The 16,698-nt window shown below is 30.5% G+C and overlaps 4 protein-coding genes across 8 annotated transcripts; 2 read left to right on the forward strand and 2 right to left on the reverse strand.

The window, feature by feature from the left end:
- Nucleotides 1–61: 61 nt before the first annotated feature.
- Nucleotides 62–4,508, reverse strand: LOC126850990 (lipase 3-like). Of its 4 annotated transcripts, none has more exons than XM_050594487.1 (10): nt 3,929–4,508; nt 2,960–3,346; nt 2,482–2,677; nt 2,278–2,392; nt 1,864–2,107; nt 1,253–1,411; nt 1,068–1,155; nt 812–954; nt 546–700; nt 62–444 (listed from the first exon to the last, which is right to left on the reverse strand). In XM_050594487.1, the coding sequence occupies exons 2-9, from the start codon at nt 3,074–3,076 to the stop codon at nt 548–550; spliced, it is 1,215 nt and encodes a 404-aa protein (XP_050450444.1). In that variant the 5' UTR covers nt 3,077–3,346; nt 3,929–4,508; the 3' UTR covers nt 62–444; nt 546–547. The 4 variants fall into 4 exon arrangements, with proteins under 4 accessions (XP_050450444.1, XP_050450443.1, XP_050450442.1 ...); XM_050594486.1 differs by having other exon boundaries at nt 2,960–3,562; XM_050594485.1 differs by lacking the exon at nt 3,929–4,508 and having other exon boundaries at nt 2,960–3,715.
- Nucleotides 4,509–6,630: 2,122 nt separating this feature from the next.
- Nucleotides 6,631–8,387, reverse strand: LOC126850995 (uncharacterized). The gene is made up of 5 exons (XM_050594499.1): nt 8,169–8,387; nt 7,889–7,961; nt 7,693–7,786; nt 7,298–7,483; nt 6,631–7,233 (listed from the first exon to the last, which is right to left on the reverse strand). Exons 1-5 carry the CDS (start codon nt 8,208–8,210, stop codon nt 6,954–6,956), a joined length of 675 nt encoding a protein of 224 aa, XP_050450456.1. The 5' UTR covers nt 8,211–8,387; the 3' UTR covers nt 6,631–6,953.
- Nucleotides 8,388–8,617: 230 nt separating this feature from the next.
- On the forward strand, nt 8,618–12,345 carry LOC126850986 (DNA polymerase eta). The gene is made up of 7 exons (XM_050594478.1): nt 8,618–8,973; nt 9,289–9,423; nt 9,543–9,751; nt 9,821–9,987; nt 10,089–10,312; nt 10,396–10,519; nt 10,626–12,345. Exons 1-7 carry the CDS (start codon nt 8,837–8,839, stop codon nt 12,087–12,089), a joined length of 2,460 nt encoding a protein of 819 aa, XP_050450435.1. The 5' UTR covers nt 8,618–8,836; the 3' UTR covers nt 12,090–12,345.
- A 259-nt stretch (nt 12,346–12,604) lies between these two features.
- LOC126850988 (protein arginine N-methyltransferase 3) lies at nt 12,605–16,698 on the forward strand. 2 transcript variants are annotated; one of them, XM_050594482.1, is made up of 8 exons: nt 12,605–12,755; nt 13,015–13,341; nt 13,449–13,627; nt 13,693–13,851; nt 14,138–14,325; nt 14,502–14,728; nt 14,867–15,226; nt 15,322–16,698. In XM_050594482.1, exons 1-8 carry the CDS (start codon nt 12,743–12,745, stop codon nt 15,429–15,431), a joined length of 1,563 nt encoding a protein of 520 aa, XP_050450439.1. In that variant the 5' UTR covers nt 12,605–12,742; the 3' UTR covers nt 15,432–16,698. The 2 variants fall into 2 exon arrangements, with proteins under 2 accessions (XP_050450439.1, XP_050450440.1); XM_050594483.1 differs by having other exon boundaries at nt 12,628–12,867.

Raw genomic sequence — 16,698 nt, forward strand, 5'->3', positions numbered from 1 at the left:
AAAAAGAAAGAAATATCTCGTTCAAATATTACACACGAATAATATTCGAACGAATGTCTATATATCAAGATTTATATGGGAAGAGGATATAATAAAATTGACAATGTATTATCAACCAAAATAGTCGCATTTTCTCTGATGTAATTCTGTTAAAGATTGTTATTCGATTAATAAGGTAAAAATCTAAAAGAGCCGTGGATCGTGGATTTTTGCGTATTGAATGAAAACAATGAAGATCCTCATTACTAGTCAAATAATTAAGTGTCCTCCCTTCCCTATTTCTGTTTCAATCTGGTTTCCTTCTTTTTAGATTCCTTGTTTTTTAGTTATATACAATGTAAAAGAAAAGCAGATAAGCCTAATGACAAAATTCTATCTTCTATAATTTCAGTTGGTAGTTAGTTAATTGAAGATATTGAGATTTAATTATTAATCGATGACTATCTGAAATACAAGTCACGAACCGATATATATATAATCGATAGAGATAGAGATCTCTAATATATTTATAGTGATAAATTCAAAGATTTTGTTTCGCGTCTTACCTTTATGGAATTGAATTCATCTTTTCAATTAGATCATTATAAACGAGATCTCGTATACTCTTACCGTATACGAAATCGAAATGACCCAGTGGCTTTGACTGAACCGTATACTTCCCCAATAAGTTCGGTAGTTTTCTTTGCAATATCTCAACATCCTAAAATAATGTTACAATGTTAAATGTGATATCGAGTCTTGTTGATATTAGACAAGAATGATTATTTTCTACATGCATTTATAACGACAAATTAATAAATCGTCTAATTACATTCGGATGAGCCAAAACATCGTTGAGGCCGTTGTAGAAAATCACTGGGGCTGTAATTCTTTCCACGGGATATTCCGGCGGTTCGATTCGTCTATATACTAAGAGATTCGTTAAAATACCGTAATCGTAACTTCGAAAACGTCCTGCAAGAGGAAAGTGATTTTTTTAGGAGAACAAATCGTTTCATAGTGAAACTTTGTGAAAAATCTCTGTTCTTATGTGAATTGGCAATCGAATCGAATTACAGAATTGATACCTGGATTTTGAATACCCATCGAGTAATGAAGTAATTGTTTAAACGAACATCCTGCCGGCGCGAACTGTAGATATTCATCCAGACGTGTCTAAAAAAATATGTAACAAATATTATTTATCTCACGTAAGTCGCAAATCAGAATCACGTTTAGTTCGGATGACATGACTTATATGACAATAGCTTACACGATCCATTTCGGAATCGCTGAAGCCTCCGATCGAGGAAATAACAAACTCGCATATAGGTTGAGTCATCATGCCTTCCCGACAGAAAGTACGTGCCATAATTTTCTCCATGTCTGTATTTGATAGCAATTCGAAGAATCCGATGTACTTAAAATAGGGCTGCAAAATTGAATATATATATATATATATATATATATATATATATATATATATAATATATATATAATAAATATATATATATATATAACGAATACACACACACATACACACATAATAAAAGTATAAACATGGATATAAAAAATATACTTTGCACACAATTTACACTATTTTTTAGTAAATTGCTTCCAAAATCGTAATTTTTTCGTAACAAAAAATAATTTATTTATTAATTTATTTATAAATATATATAAAGATTTTATTTCATAAATAATAATATAAAATTATATATTACTTTTTTATACAGAAAGTGTTATAAATAATTATAATTATAATTATATATATGAAATAAAATATATTTTGAAAGAAATTGATTTTTATTAATTATTTATGTTTGTTCACAAGTTTTCTAGTTTCAAAGAATGTCTTTATTATATTAGAGCTATTCAACTCACAACAAAAAAATTCCCGAAGAAACTTAGAGGCCTTAACGCACCGCCAATATGTCCCGTATAAGCTACGGGGGCTAAAGCGGTCATGAGTTTGATCTTTCTGTTATATTCCGGCTTGAGAGACATTAGAACCCAAAATTGCGTTGTTCCTTGAGAAAAACCTATATAGAACAACTGTTTCTGGCCGGTTTTACATAATATGTAGTCTATCATAACGGGTAAATCATAGATACCCATCTCGTGCCAACTAAATAGAACGTTAATATTCATGAATGTATAATCATCATTAGAATTATTTACAAATTTAAAGAACTTCAAATATATTACAATAACACTTAAATTAATAGATGAACATTGAATTTTAACGTCAAGTTTATCGAAAAACATGATAGATAATATACTTTTGAGCTGCAATACCTGAAGTCCCAAAATTGAGCACTTTCCACGGAAAGTCTTGTATGATTTTTCGAATTCGTTGTTCCGCGGGAGTTACCGAGCCACACGTCGTATCCATTGTCGGACAAGAGATAAGCTAAGAAAATTAAAAATCAATTTTTTAATCAACGAGTCTTATATTAGTAAAAAAATCTAACGGAGTAGGATAAATTAATTTTTTGATACCGATTGATCGATTTCCCGTTACTAGCCAATCTGCCGAACATCCCAACAATCCGTGCATCACTAATACCACTCGCTGATTTTGCATATTGTTATTCATATTTTTAGATGGTATCCGATGCATTGCTAATATATATCCATCCCTAGTTGTTACATGATGAAGTTCGAAGGGATAGCCATTCTGTCTTACGATATCTTCCTAAAAATATAGCGATTTACTAAGATCTATTGACTATAATCTATTGATTACATACTATAATCTATTGACAAACTAAATTTATTATTTTGATATTAAAAAGTTAATGAAAACTCTGCAGATTGGTAAATCCTCTTTTATTGAACGACGTTTCTAATTTTATTTATAATTTCAAGCTTGAAAAAATCACAATAATTTATGATAAGATACTATTATACTGTTACTTTTCACACTGCAAAAAAAAAAAGAAAAAGTAAACTCTAAATTTTCCGAGGTTCCACTTACGACCAATAAATTGGGATCCTTCAGCGGCGGGAATATTCCACGTGTGCGAAATAGACCGTTTGTTTGAACGATGAATCCGTAGTATAACAGTGAGACGAAACACCAATATGCAATCATTTTCTTGACGATTTCTTGACAGTTCGTGGATGGTTACTTTTGTGTAGTATGCACTTTTGTATTATAAATGTATCGTTAATTCGAACGCAACGGTTTCGATACACCGTAAACAGACGGAAATGTATTTAAACAGTGAACATGCTTACTTTTCCTTTTTAAATATTGTGTGGATGAATATATTATATAACTATTTAAGATTTCAATTTTTTATATGGAAGCATATCCACACACACACACACACACATAAATATCCGATACCTTAAGCTTTACCTGTGATAAAGAAATAAATAACTGTTTTTTATTTCAAACATCAGGAAGATTTTAGCAATCATATATATAATATCGAAAATTTCGAAGACATCACGATTAAACAAATTTTTATCTGCTTTTTTTCTTTAAGCAGTTACGGTAGCACGGTAGATTGATTTCGACATTTATGATTACAATTAATTAGAACGGATATCCTATTTCAGCTATCGACAAGTTCTAGAAAAAATAAAGTCCTTTATATAATCAACCCAAATAATTCGGAATATAAATTTCACTTTTTAAAAAAAAATAGATACGTAATATATAAGAAAAAAGAGAAATATATAAAATATAGTGACACAAAAAATTATTGCTCGATTATCGAATTTTATAAGTACAATCGATCATAATTTTATGTATCTATATATATATATATATATATATATATATATATATATATATATATATATAACAAATAATGGAATATAATTGTTAGAATAGTATAAAACTTGCTGTTTAAGAAATAGCACTTTATGTAGCTCTTAAAATAATGCAAATATTTTTTCAAACTTTCGCAGAAATCTTTCTTGCACTTTTATTTACCCTATATATATTCTTCTTTCTAAAGAAAATTATAAGCACATTTAAATGGTAGAATGAAACTGAAGTTTGGATAAATTTACTTCCACGGCAACGACCCATTTCCGTAAATCTCTCCCTTCTTTTTCAACATTTATCATTATCTGTCTTTTGTCGCTCACGTATTTGAATGATTGTTTTTATTAATAACACGAATTTCCTAAAGCCGAACGAACGATAGAGGTAGAAGCATGTTTCGGATAAGTGACGAACGCGCGGAACTTCCGATTTATTGCGATTACGATAGACCGTCTCGCATGTTGCATCACAAATTCGCAAAAAGTTGGTTGTTATCCCTTTCAAGGTAATTCTACGCTTGCGATTAATTATATTCAATTCGCGTGATTATAACCACCGGAATTTTCAAAAATTGTCGATATGTCATGCAACACCTGACAGTCACAACTTTGACATTTTTGATAAACGCAGCTGATGATCAAATATGTAAAAAATTTTCGATATGATGTATATGCGAGGTTCCAAATCAATCATTGTTCAATTTTATCATTTTATACACTGTTTGTTTCTGCATTTCTCAATCATTTTTTTAGCTTGAAAAAAGAAACTAAAAGTATATATATATATATATATATATATATATATATATATATATATGAATATATATGTGTGTGTATATATACATATATACTTTATATAATATACGCAAAATTATTGCGTTATGTATAATAAAAGTCCATATTCTTACAACTATCATTATATAAAACAGAAACTGCGATAGAATAAAATATAATAATAAATGATTTCGTTTTTTTTCTAGAAAAGATCTTTCAAGATGTTAGCTGAAATGTGAGCCATTAAACACAGATATTTGTGAATCGACATTTACAACTTAAAATACGGATATAGTATTATATGCACTGTTCGCGAAATTCACTGTCAGTGATAAAACTAATTTCTACCCTTGCTCAATCTCTTCCAAACTATTGTTAATAGTTGATCAATAAGTTTTCTAGCATCCGTTCATTCTTAGCAGCAGAAGTTTCGATCCTTACTAGAGTTCGCAGCCGATTGATTATTCTTCAATAATCAGAGATAAGAATCAAAAATAGTTTCAAAGTATATACAAATAATTTTCAAGTTTTGCGCAAATATTTATTAGTGTTCTTAATATATGAAAATTTTTATTTTGTTGGCAATTTTTTCTTGTCAAATTTATCAATAAGTGCTACAATACGATTTTCCATAAGGATGAAGTAACTTTAAACTTAAATAATTACCAAACCATTAAGAAAATTGTGTTCAGGTTTTGCACAGATATTCAGAAATAATAAGATAGTCTATGAAATTTTTCGATACATACATTCTTAAACAGCGTAAGCTCTTTATTCCAAAGAATGGGTGTATGTAGTGATAATTTGAAAAAGAAAGACATTCCAGATGCTTGAAAAGTATGAAGCGTATATAGTCGATCAATCTTATCTAATTACTCAACGTATATTCGCGTTTGACATACACGGTTGTAAACGAAATCATATGTGCATTTAACGATCTTCACAAAATTTACACTCCATAGTTTTGTTCTTAAGCATAGAATATTGTGATCACGGTAAACACAATACATATACACACAAATATTTTCTTTCTTCTATTTTTTTATAACTTTATAAAGAGATAATTTTTTTACATTCTTCGCCTCTCGTGAGTTAAAATTATAAAATAGTAAAAAAAAAAAAAACGATAACACTGTATTCTACATATTAAGAGAATATATGTATATAAATAAAAATGTATCGCGTATATTAAATATGCATTTATCAATCAAATGCAAGTGTGCTTGTGGAATTAGTTCTGCATTTTCTTTTTCTTACAGTTTCTTTCATTTAAGAACGTATTGTTTTACGATTTAATTCAAGTAAATGATAAATGTTTGAATAATTTCAAAATTACATACAACAGTTACACGACATATCTGTGAACACATATACCACAATGCAATATCAATCAAATCGTCTAGCTTATGATATTACACTTTAATATTAATATATTATGTACAACTTATATATATATATTGTATATATATAGATATAGATATATAGATATAGGATATCTATTATGGTCCGTACGATTTTAAACACTTATGATAACCTGATAACCTGATAACCTGAAAGAAAAAAATAAAATAATTAAAGATAAATTATAAACAATTATAGACACAATTTTGTGGGCAACATTCTGTATTATGCAAATTATAATTTATGATAAAAGAAATATCAAAAATCTTTCTTTTCTGTAAAAAGTTCAAAATTACCTTTATTCTTTGTTTATATAAATTGCATCTCTTTTTGTTCCTGCAAATAAAAATAATATTTCCGAGTTGAATTTGTCTCGATACTCTCTACAAAATTATGAAAATTATAATGATTCTAGTTAAAAAATATAAGATGAATTTTATATATAAAAATAAAGATTTTCGATTTTTTTTATTATAAATTGTAGCTTGAAATATTAACAGCTAAATATTTGTCTATAATATTTTCTTTCTCAGATTATTGCAGCGTTTAAAATCATGTAGACATTACGATAAATCCTGAATGTTACTTCAGTAAATAGAAAAAACTAAATTTGACGAATTTGATATTTTGTGTAACTGTATACAAGTGAAGAAGACCAACATATATCTATAAATAGTAAATTAAGAAACACTATTCGTTTGCAACAATTTATAATTTTTCATTTTGTTTAAATAAATCTGTTTAAAAAATAAATAAGATAAAATTTTTCTAATCTTAAATATTCCATAGATAACATAGTTTTTATATTTAACATAGTTTTAAAACACTCTGTACAAAAATAAACATAAGTAAATATAGAGTTGCTTCAATTTGAAAGCGTTAATCAACTAATTTAACGTATGAGCAATTGTGAAAGATGTTTCAGTTGCGCGCACTAGCATGTCCTTAATCTTCAACTAATCATGCGTATCCAATAAGATAAGTTTTAACTTCCTAAATTTCATAAAGAGATATTATTATGTGTCGTAATCCTCGTCAATGTTGGCAGTGTGAGCAAAGTTCGATGTCGGCTGATTACTAGCATTTGGATTAACTTCCGTATAAAAATTTGGTTGACTAATTTGAAAGGATGCAGGTACAGATATTTGGAATTCTGGAACCTGCGAATGCCCTCCTGCTGCTCTTTGGTTAACGGCATTTAAATTACTTGAAACTGCAGTCGATCCATTGTCTCTTGTATTTTTATGATCCGTACTCGATTCCATGCTAATTGGTAATCCCAGTTGTTTTTGATATCTGTAGAGATATGAGTCGCAATTATGTGAAATTTTGAGAATATCATATCACATATAAAACTTACTCTAATGGATCTGTTTGTTGTGTTATGGTAGGACATGCAGCAATTGTGTTTGGCAGATTGATTTGTAATGGAGTGGGAGTTTCTGGTGACGTCGGTATCTCATCATCAGGTCCTGACACATCAGGCAAAGACTTCACTAGATCCTTCAAAAAATCGAATCTGCTCTCCGATAAGATGCACTGTTTCCTGTAAAAAGATAAGCTAGGAAATATTTTGCAAAAAAAGTTTCCTTTATCAGGTCTGTCCAAGTATTTATCTATGAGTAAAACATTGTCTTCTGTCTATCATCTCTGAGATATAGAGAAACAAATGGACGATTCCAAATGATATAAATACTAAATGATTTTGGATAAACCTGCTTTATTCAATATATCCAAACACAATTGTTTACTCACATATGAGATGGACTTAGAGTCTTAGCATTTTTAGCACTCGTGATCTGCATAGTCTTCGTTAACAACGAGTGTACAAACAGCTCTAGGGTCTTAGGTAAGCTTTGTTAAGGAAATAAAGCATAGCAGATGTAAGCGATGACAACTGTGAAGCCTGTACAAATCTATAGTCCATATAAGAGATATCAAGAAAGGATATAGATTATGATTGGCACTGCCTGGGCGACCTTCCCAACCTCCTCGTCCGTCTGCATAATCTTCTTGATACGACCCTGACAACAGACACGCGACGTTAGGTTATGTCAATTCGATATGCGTCAATATCGTGCTCGATCGAAAATTTCTCCTTGATAATAATCAATCGTCGCGCGCGTCCAACATCGTGTCACCGAGAAGCGAGTTGATTTAAGATTTGACAAAAATTTATTTCTCATCGGTATCATTCTAGTATTTTCGCGCGCCAGTATATATTCGCTTACCGCTGGAAAACGAGCGTTATATTTTTTCTTTTTGCTGGGCATATTGTTTTCACGCGGATAGGATTTCACGACGACACGGCACAATAAGATGCGACAATACGGCACAATACGCACGCACGGCGCGAATCGGGTAAACAAAACGGAGCAACAAAAACTCTCGCGAAAGACGAAAAGGGTGAAAGGGAGCTTCGTACTGTCTTGTCTTCTGTCTCTCTCTTCCGTGTATGCATAACATCAGAGTTGTTCTAAAATCTTGTGCGCGGACGCGTGCATATATGTAGTAAGTTTTTAGACGAGGTATCGAATTTTTGATTGGCTACGTCATTTTGAATGAGTTACAAAACGAGCGATAACATTCCCTTCTTTTCTGTCTTTTCATAAAATTTATGGCGAATATTTTGATTGAATTGTCAAGTTTCCTCTATACGTTATTTAATGTCTATGGACAAAATCATATGTTCGAATCCCGCCAAATATTGTAAATGTAAAGTGATCGCTTTGTAAACAGCTGATTAAGATCAGACTTGAACGGACTTGTTAGAGAATCTTCGGTTGCAACCTGTCATATAAAAATGGAGTCGCGAACGATATTAGATTGTTCGCATTAATTGACCTAGAAAAATGCTTTATAGTTATTAATTAAATTTATAAGAGATTTTCGGCAAAACATGGCAAATTCGGCTAATAGAATCGTCGTACTAATCGACATGGATTGCTTCTTCTGTCAAGTTGAGACGAAGCTGCAACCACAACATGAAGGAAAACCGCTCGCTGTCGTTCAATATAATCAATGGAAAATGGGCGGGTAAGAGAGATCTATTAATTATTTAATTGCTTATGTGTTTCACTTGAAGTTAGGTTTCCATTTTTTATTTATTCTTGATGTTTTATGCGATAAAAATTACTTTGCACTTCAATTAATAATAAAAATTTATCTTATCAATATTTTACTTTTAAAAAATATATTTGTTTTCTTTCCAGAATTAATCTGACTCTTCTTTTTATTTATCATAAGTTCATCGGAAGGAATTTGTGGCAATTTTCTTATATCGGATTTTAATTTTTGATTAAAAATCTAAATATATCTATGATAAATGATAATACTTTTGATTATTTACAGTATAATAGCTGTCAATTACGAGGCACGGAGTTTTGGAGTAACCAGACACATGAGGGGCAAGGAAGCTAAAGAAAAATGTCCAGATATAGTTTTAGCTAGTGTGCCATGTCTTCGTGGAAAAGCAGATACATCAAGGTAACAATTTGCTATTGGAATCAATTTTGAGTGCACTGCACTAATTTTTATATATATATATATTATATAATTCAACATTTGATGCATCAAGCGTTTAACAATTTGTGTTATCTATATAGATATAGGAAAGCTGGTCGTGAGGTTATTGAAGTCATAAAAAAACACTGTAATGTGATAGAACGTGCTAGTGTTGATGAGGCATATCTTGATATTACAGATATTGTTGATAAGAGATTTACCACAACTAATATTTCCCCAAAGGAACTAATATCATCTCTTGCAAATACATACATTGTAGGATATTCAGAAATTAATAAAAATGATGAAGGTAAAAATTATATTGTGATATCTCTCAAAATGAACTATTTTTAAATATATTTTAAACATATGTATTTAGAAGAAAGATCTGAAGGGCTACTGACTTGGATATCGGACTCTTTTAAAGAACTGCATGACACTCAAGCTCAGAAACTTGCTGTAGCTGGTGTAATAGTTGAAGAGATAAGGGCTAGTATATATAAAGAAACTAATTTTAGATGTTCTGCTGGAATTTCACAAAATAAAGTACGTTTCACAGAATATTCTCGCTATATTCTCTGTATTTTATATTAATATTTACATCATTTTTATGACTTACATATAACCAAATGAAATTTCATTAATAGATATTAGCAAAATTAGCATGTGGATTACATAAACCGAATTGCCAAACAATTTTACCTGAGGCAGCCGTTCCAAAACTTTATTCCACACTGCCAGTAAAAAAAGTTCGAAATCTTGGTGGAAAATTCGGCGATGTTGTGGTCGAATCTCTTAGTTGCAATGTTATGGGAGATTTATTGCAATATTCCATAGAAGAATTACAAAAACGATTTGATGAAAAAACAGGGTAAACCAGATCGAATTTTTAAGATCAAGGTTCGATAATTAATAACTTGTTATTTCTAAAAATTTGTAATTGTTATTTTTCAGTTTTTGGCTATACAATCTTGCACGAGGTATAGATGACGAACCTGTCACTAACAGATTATTGTCAAAATCTATTGCTGCATGTAAGAAGTTTCCTGGAAAGCAAGCTATTACTTCCTTAGAAGTGGTATGAGATCATTAATATAAATTCTAATGTTATATGAAAAATGACAGATTAAATAAGAAATTTTATGCTTATATTTTTCAAATATGCATATATATTTTATACATAGTTAAAGCATTGGGCTGGAGATTTGGCTGCGGAAGTTTGTGAACGGCTTGAACAAGATTTTGAGGAGAATCAGCGACGCGCGACGTTACTCACTATCTTTTATCATTACTATCAGAACAGAAGTATTGTATCACAAACACGTTCGCTCGTTTTGAATTCATACAAACCAGACAAAATAGCAAGTCAATGTGTGGACGTTATTACCAAGGCAACACAATGTCCAGTGGCATATATGGGCATTTCTGCTAGTAAATTTATACCGTCAAAAGAGAGTGGTAGTTTCCTAAAATTTTTCACAAATATCAGATCGAAAGATAAAGAAAATGACAAGGCAGACTCTAAAACTGATAAATTGGAAAATTTGTCTAGAGATATGATAAATTCTTCAGCTAATTTAGAAATAAAAGAAGAAAAGCTATTTACTATTAATAAAGAAGATACATTTTTAAGAACGGAAGAGAAACCTAATAAAATTAAAGAATCTGCTTTGATCAAAGAATCAATCGCAACGACAAGCAAACCGATGATTAAAACAAGTAAGAAAGTCCCCAATAATTCATTAAATACAATAAGTGCGGAGGATTCGCCGATATCAAAAAAGGTTGTCAAACTAATCCAAGTGTGCAATGAACGCGATAAGACCAAATTAAAAAATGAACGTCTGTCGGATGTGGTAATAAATAACAATGATTTTCAAGATTCGTTCTTTATGAATATATATAAGGCTGGAAAAAAGGAAGATTCTGATATCGACGGAGATATGGAAGAGTTCGAATACGGGGAACAATCTGGCGTGGATGAAAAAAATGCGAATAACGAGAGCATCGATGATTACAATTCTAATTTATGCATACAGGAGGACGCTCAACAAAAACCTTCCACGAGCCGTGCACATACTCATGTAAATAGCAATGACGCAGATTCTACAAAGAAAAGCAGTAAAGAAACTTCAGTGCAAGATTCCTTGGTACGATTACGAGATATATTTCCAAATTTGGACAATATAGACCCTGATATTCTGCTATTGTTGCCGGCGAATTTGCAGGAGGAAGCAAGAATGTATATGAAATCGCGAGACGCAACAAAGAAGCAAGAAAACGTAAAGGTGGTTCGAGATTTGCCAAAGACGGGGAAAGGAAAACCTAACAAATCCAAAATCGTCAACAAAAATGGCAAGGGACATAATCCTTTGTCCAATTTTCTGATCAAAATTGATTCGAGCGAGTGCGATGTGCATCTGGAGCGATGCGCCGAATGCAATCAAATGATACCCATAACGAAATTTTGCGAACATGTGGATTTTCATGTCGCGCAAAATTTGAACTGCGAGATCAACAAGCCCGCATCGAGCGAGAATGGCCTAAAAAGGAAACTCGGGGATGCCGAAGCTATTGTTACTTCTGTTAAACGTCCAACATCGAGCAATAACCACGAAACCCGACCGATAACTACGTTTCTCTCGTAGCTCTCATCTATGAATCAAATAAATTTTATCATTGATTATGTGTCTCTCATTACTTATGTATTACGTGCCTCATGCAATCATAGAAAAAAATTTAATATGTATATATTTTGTACAATTGTATATATATATATATATATATTTAAACTAGAAACCAGAAATATGTTTGAACTTTCTTAAAAAAATGTCTGAAATAAATTTTTATAATCATTAGTAGATATTAACACTTTTACACATTAAAATGTTATAATAAATCATATTTCAATTGAAAAGCTATAATAATAAATTATGTGTTATATTTCGATTATCTTAAATTATTTTCCCGATTCTAATACATCTGGGATTTTTAATTCTATTTCTTTATCTATGTCTGCGAAAGTATGATCGAATATTGTTTAGGATTTTAGGAATATTAAATCATATTAAAGTATTTCATGTTAATAGGGTTACGGCCTATTCATATTCGTTTACGTCGTTATTACTTTTACTCGCTCGGTATCGTAATAACGGGTGTGCGAATTCTACTCTATATAAAAGAAGAGACTGCTCAGACTGCTACATCAGTCACATTAACACGTGCTCTCAACTCGCGTGATAAGGTGTTTTTTAATTGTTCCGAACCGATTTTACGGTTAACATCACAAAGAAAGTTTTTCATGGCGAAATTAGGTAAAATATTAATGAAAGTTGCGTGTAATAAATCACGAAACGATAAGAAATTGTAGTGCGTTTCATTTGTAATGCGTGGCTCAATCGGCAAGTGAAGTAATCAATTTGTGGAGTACGAATAATATATTTTTTTTGGAGTCTTATCTCGAAATATTTGTTTCTTGTATAAAAGATGTATTTTATGATTATTACATGTATTATTATATATTTTTTGGTGAATTTCTGTAAATATTTTCTTTTCATTTTTCTTTTTTTCTAGAATATAATGGTATGTCAAGTGACAGTGGCAGTGGAGATGATTGGGAGGAAATTGATGAGGATCATCATGACATTTCGTGTCTGTTCTGTATAGAAACCATTAATGGATTTCCCTCTGCACTTAATCACATCAAGACCTTTCACAAATTTAATTTCTGCGATTTTATAAGAAAACATATCCACGATACTTATTCATATATCAAGTTAATCAATTTTATTCGCTATAAGAAGATTTCACCTGAACAATTGAGTATATTGGATATAGAAGCTTGGGATAAAGATGAAAATTTACGTCCAGTTGTGGAGGATGACCCATGGTTAATGTACGGTAAGTACAAAAAATTTAAAGAGCAATTTTTCTGTTGATTATATTATATAAATTATATACACATATATTATATACACTAACTTATAAAATATTATATTTTAATAAAGATATTGAAGATCTCATCAACATTAAGGATGTGAATGAAGAAAAAGAAACAAAACAAATACACCAAACTAATGATAGTGTCATTTTATCGGAAACACAATATGAGGATATGAAAAGAACTATAAGATCACTCAAATCTCAATTGAAGGAAAGCGAGACAACATGTTTCCTAGTCAAGCAGGTATAAATATATAATTAAATATATTTTCATATATATTGCGACTTAAGAAAAATGATGTTTCATAGCAAATGGAAGAGATGAAAGAGAAAGCTCAAAAGTTAATACTAGGTGATGATTTAGATGGAAAGGAAAAGAATACTCTGGTCAATGCTCACAATCCCAATGTTGATGAAGGCTACTTCAATACATACAGTCATTTTGCCATACATCATGAAATGTTAACAGTAAGTTTATAATCAATTTTATCAGTCAAGTCAATTTAATGAGAATTTGTATATATATATATAATCACTGATTATATAAATATTTGATTATATAAATCACTGATTATATAAATTTATATTTGAAGTTGTAACATTATGAGAAATATTAAACTGAAGAATTTCATTTCCAATTAAAGAAATATTAAGTAAATTTCTCCCAAAAATGGAGTAATGATTAATACATTTTACTTAAAAACACAACAGTTTCACATTAACATTCTGTAATAACAGAAATATTTTGTTTCAGGATAAAGTACGAACAGAAAGCTATCGCGATGCACTTTTAACAAATTCGAACAGATTTCATAACTGTATAATGTTAGATGTTGGTTGCGGTACTGGTATCTTGTCAATGTTTGCAGCAAAGTCTGGTTGTCGTAAAGTTATAAGTGTCGATCAGTCTGATGTGATATATCATGCTATGGATATAGTAAGGTACAAATTATTATATTCGTATATCTACTAAGTATATTTACTAAATATATATTTAGTAAATTGTAAGAATAAGAAGAGTAAATTGTGAATATAAGAAAATTATCAAAAATCAATTTCTATTTCAATTAGATCTCATATAGGGAGAGTATATTAATAATAAAATTGATTGATTTTAGGGAAAACAATCTCGGTGATATAATTACTTTAAAGAAAGGTCGCCTAGAGGATATTAATATAGGGGTAGATAAAGTGGATGCAATAATATCCGAGTGGATGGGATATTTTCTTTTGTTTGAAGGAATGCTGGACACAGTCATTTATGCTAGGGAACATTATTTAACACCTGATGGAGTAATTCTTCCAAACAGATGCACAATTAGTATTGTCGGAAGCGGTGACACGAGTATGTATTACATTCATTACTTTTTCTGCAATAATTAAACATGTTTCTTAGCAAAAGATTTCATATTTAAGGGATATAATCCAATATTATTTAGAAAGCTATTTTGTTATAGCTATACATTATTATTGTTTTGCACAGAGAGATATATCGATCTAGTTGATTATTGGTCGAATGTGTACGGTTTTAAAATGAGCTGTATGAAGGCGGAAGTAGTACGTGAACCGAGTATAGAAATTTGTAATGTCGATAATCTGATAACGAACACCACCGAGATCCAAGCCTTCGACTTGTACAAAGTCACCACGGATTGCGTCAATTTCTCATCTCCCTTCACGTTGAATGTAAAAAAAACGGGCTCGCTAACTGCTATAATCGGTTATTTTGACATTTTCTTCGATCTTGAGAACCCAGTACATTTCAGCACAGGTCCTCATTCTACTCCGACACATTGGAAACAAACAGTATTTTCCTTAAGTGAGCCTATTAGTATAACCGAAGGTAAGTTATTACATCTTTAATTACTTTTTACAATGTGGATTAATATATTAGTTTTCTCTTATATCATATTTAAATTATATTTCTCTCGGTTGTAGGCGAAGTTCTAACTGGCACATTGATTTGCCGAAGACACTGTAAAGACATCCGAGGCTTAATCGTTACTATTCATATAAAAAACTTCACTCAGGTATATTATCTAGATTAAACATTGAATATTGGTTTACCTGAAATATACGTGCAAACAAATAGCCGTATGTGCCAAACTTGAGAATAGGGGTCCATCTAACAAATTCCGTTAGATATTATTACGCAAAAAACGCGTGATTAAATTCTATATCTCTTTCTATACAGTTTAAAAAATTTCTTATCTATAATCTTTTCTGTATATATTCTATTTATAATCTCCATTAGATACTCAAACAGGAAAAGTAATTTTCATATTTACGCATTTCAAAATTCCAACTCTTAATTTTTATTCTGAAAGTATGAATATATACTGTTGCATATAGATGTAGGCGTGTGTGCGCGCGCATATGTATATAAGTTTTTTTTTTCATTGCAAGCGAGATATAAAATGCGGCAGTTTTTCTTAAATAATTTGCGGATTCGAATTAAAATATAATAATTGACCTAGTAGCTATTTACATTTGTGCCTTTTTAATGATAGCGATTCATATCTCTATAAATTACTATTACATATATATATACATACATTCTTATAAACTCAATTTTAAGAATTTTTGCATGAACGATAGAGTTTCAATCTTATAGTTGAATATTTATTGCGTAAGCACAAAAAAGGAAAAAAAATGTCCGCAGAGTTTACAATTAGTATACAGACAACGATATATAGTGTGTTCGCCCAAGTTCAATTTTTGCTAAATTATTCTAAAGAGTATTTGACATTCTACAGTTTCTTCGGAGTTCTCTTGTTGCTGCTACCAATTTTTCTTCGCAATAAAATTTCATTAATATCTCTTTGATGAAATATTGATAGATATATATTGATAGATATACTTCAATCGCGTCCGATATATTAATATTATGCAAATTCTCCTGCCACATGTTCTTCTTGCATGTGATACGTATGTACAAGGACCGAATTATCGAACGTACCAAATTATCGAGAATAATATAGGTATCGTGCTTGCCTCCGAATTAAAATTGCAATCAAACAATTAATTATACGATTCTGTGATATGAAAAAAATTAGCTATAGAATGTTTATCGAGAGAGCGATAGACCGGTGGCATTTTTCGCAGTTATTTATATACGAGGGGAACAAAGTGTGTGCATGAGAAAAAAAATAAGGCCTACTTTGCCTCGTATATACGTATACATACAGCTATCATATAAGTATATGACTTGTTGAAATAGCGAATTTTAATCCGCATGTAATTATCAATTGATTATATAATTGATGCTCTTTTAAAATGTACGCAAATTGAAATAAAAACTTTAGAATCTTACAA

This window comes from Cataglyphis hispanica, chromosome 7 (genome assembly GCF_021464435.1).
Source record: "Cataglyphis hispanica isolate Lineage 1 chromosome 7, ULB_Chis1_1.0, whole genome shotgun sequence".
Taxonomy (NCBI): domain Eukaryota; kingdom Metazoa; phylum Arthropoda; class Insecta; order Hymenoptera; family Formicidae; genus Cataglyphis; species Cataglyphis hispanica.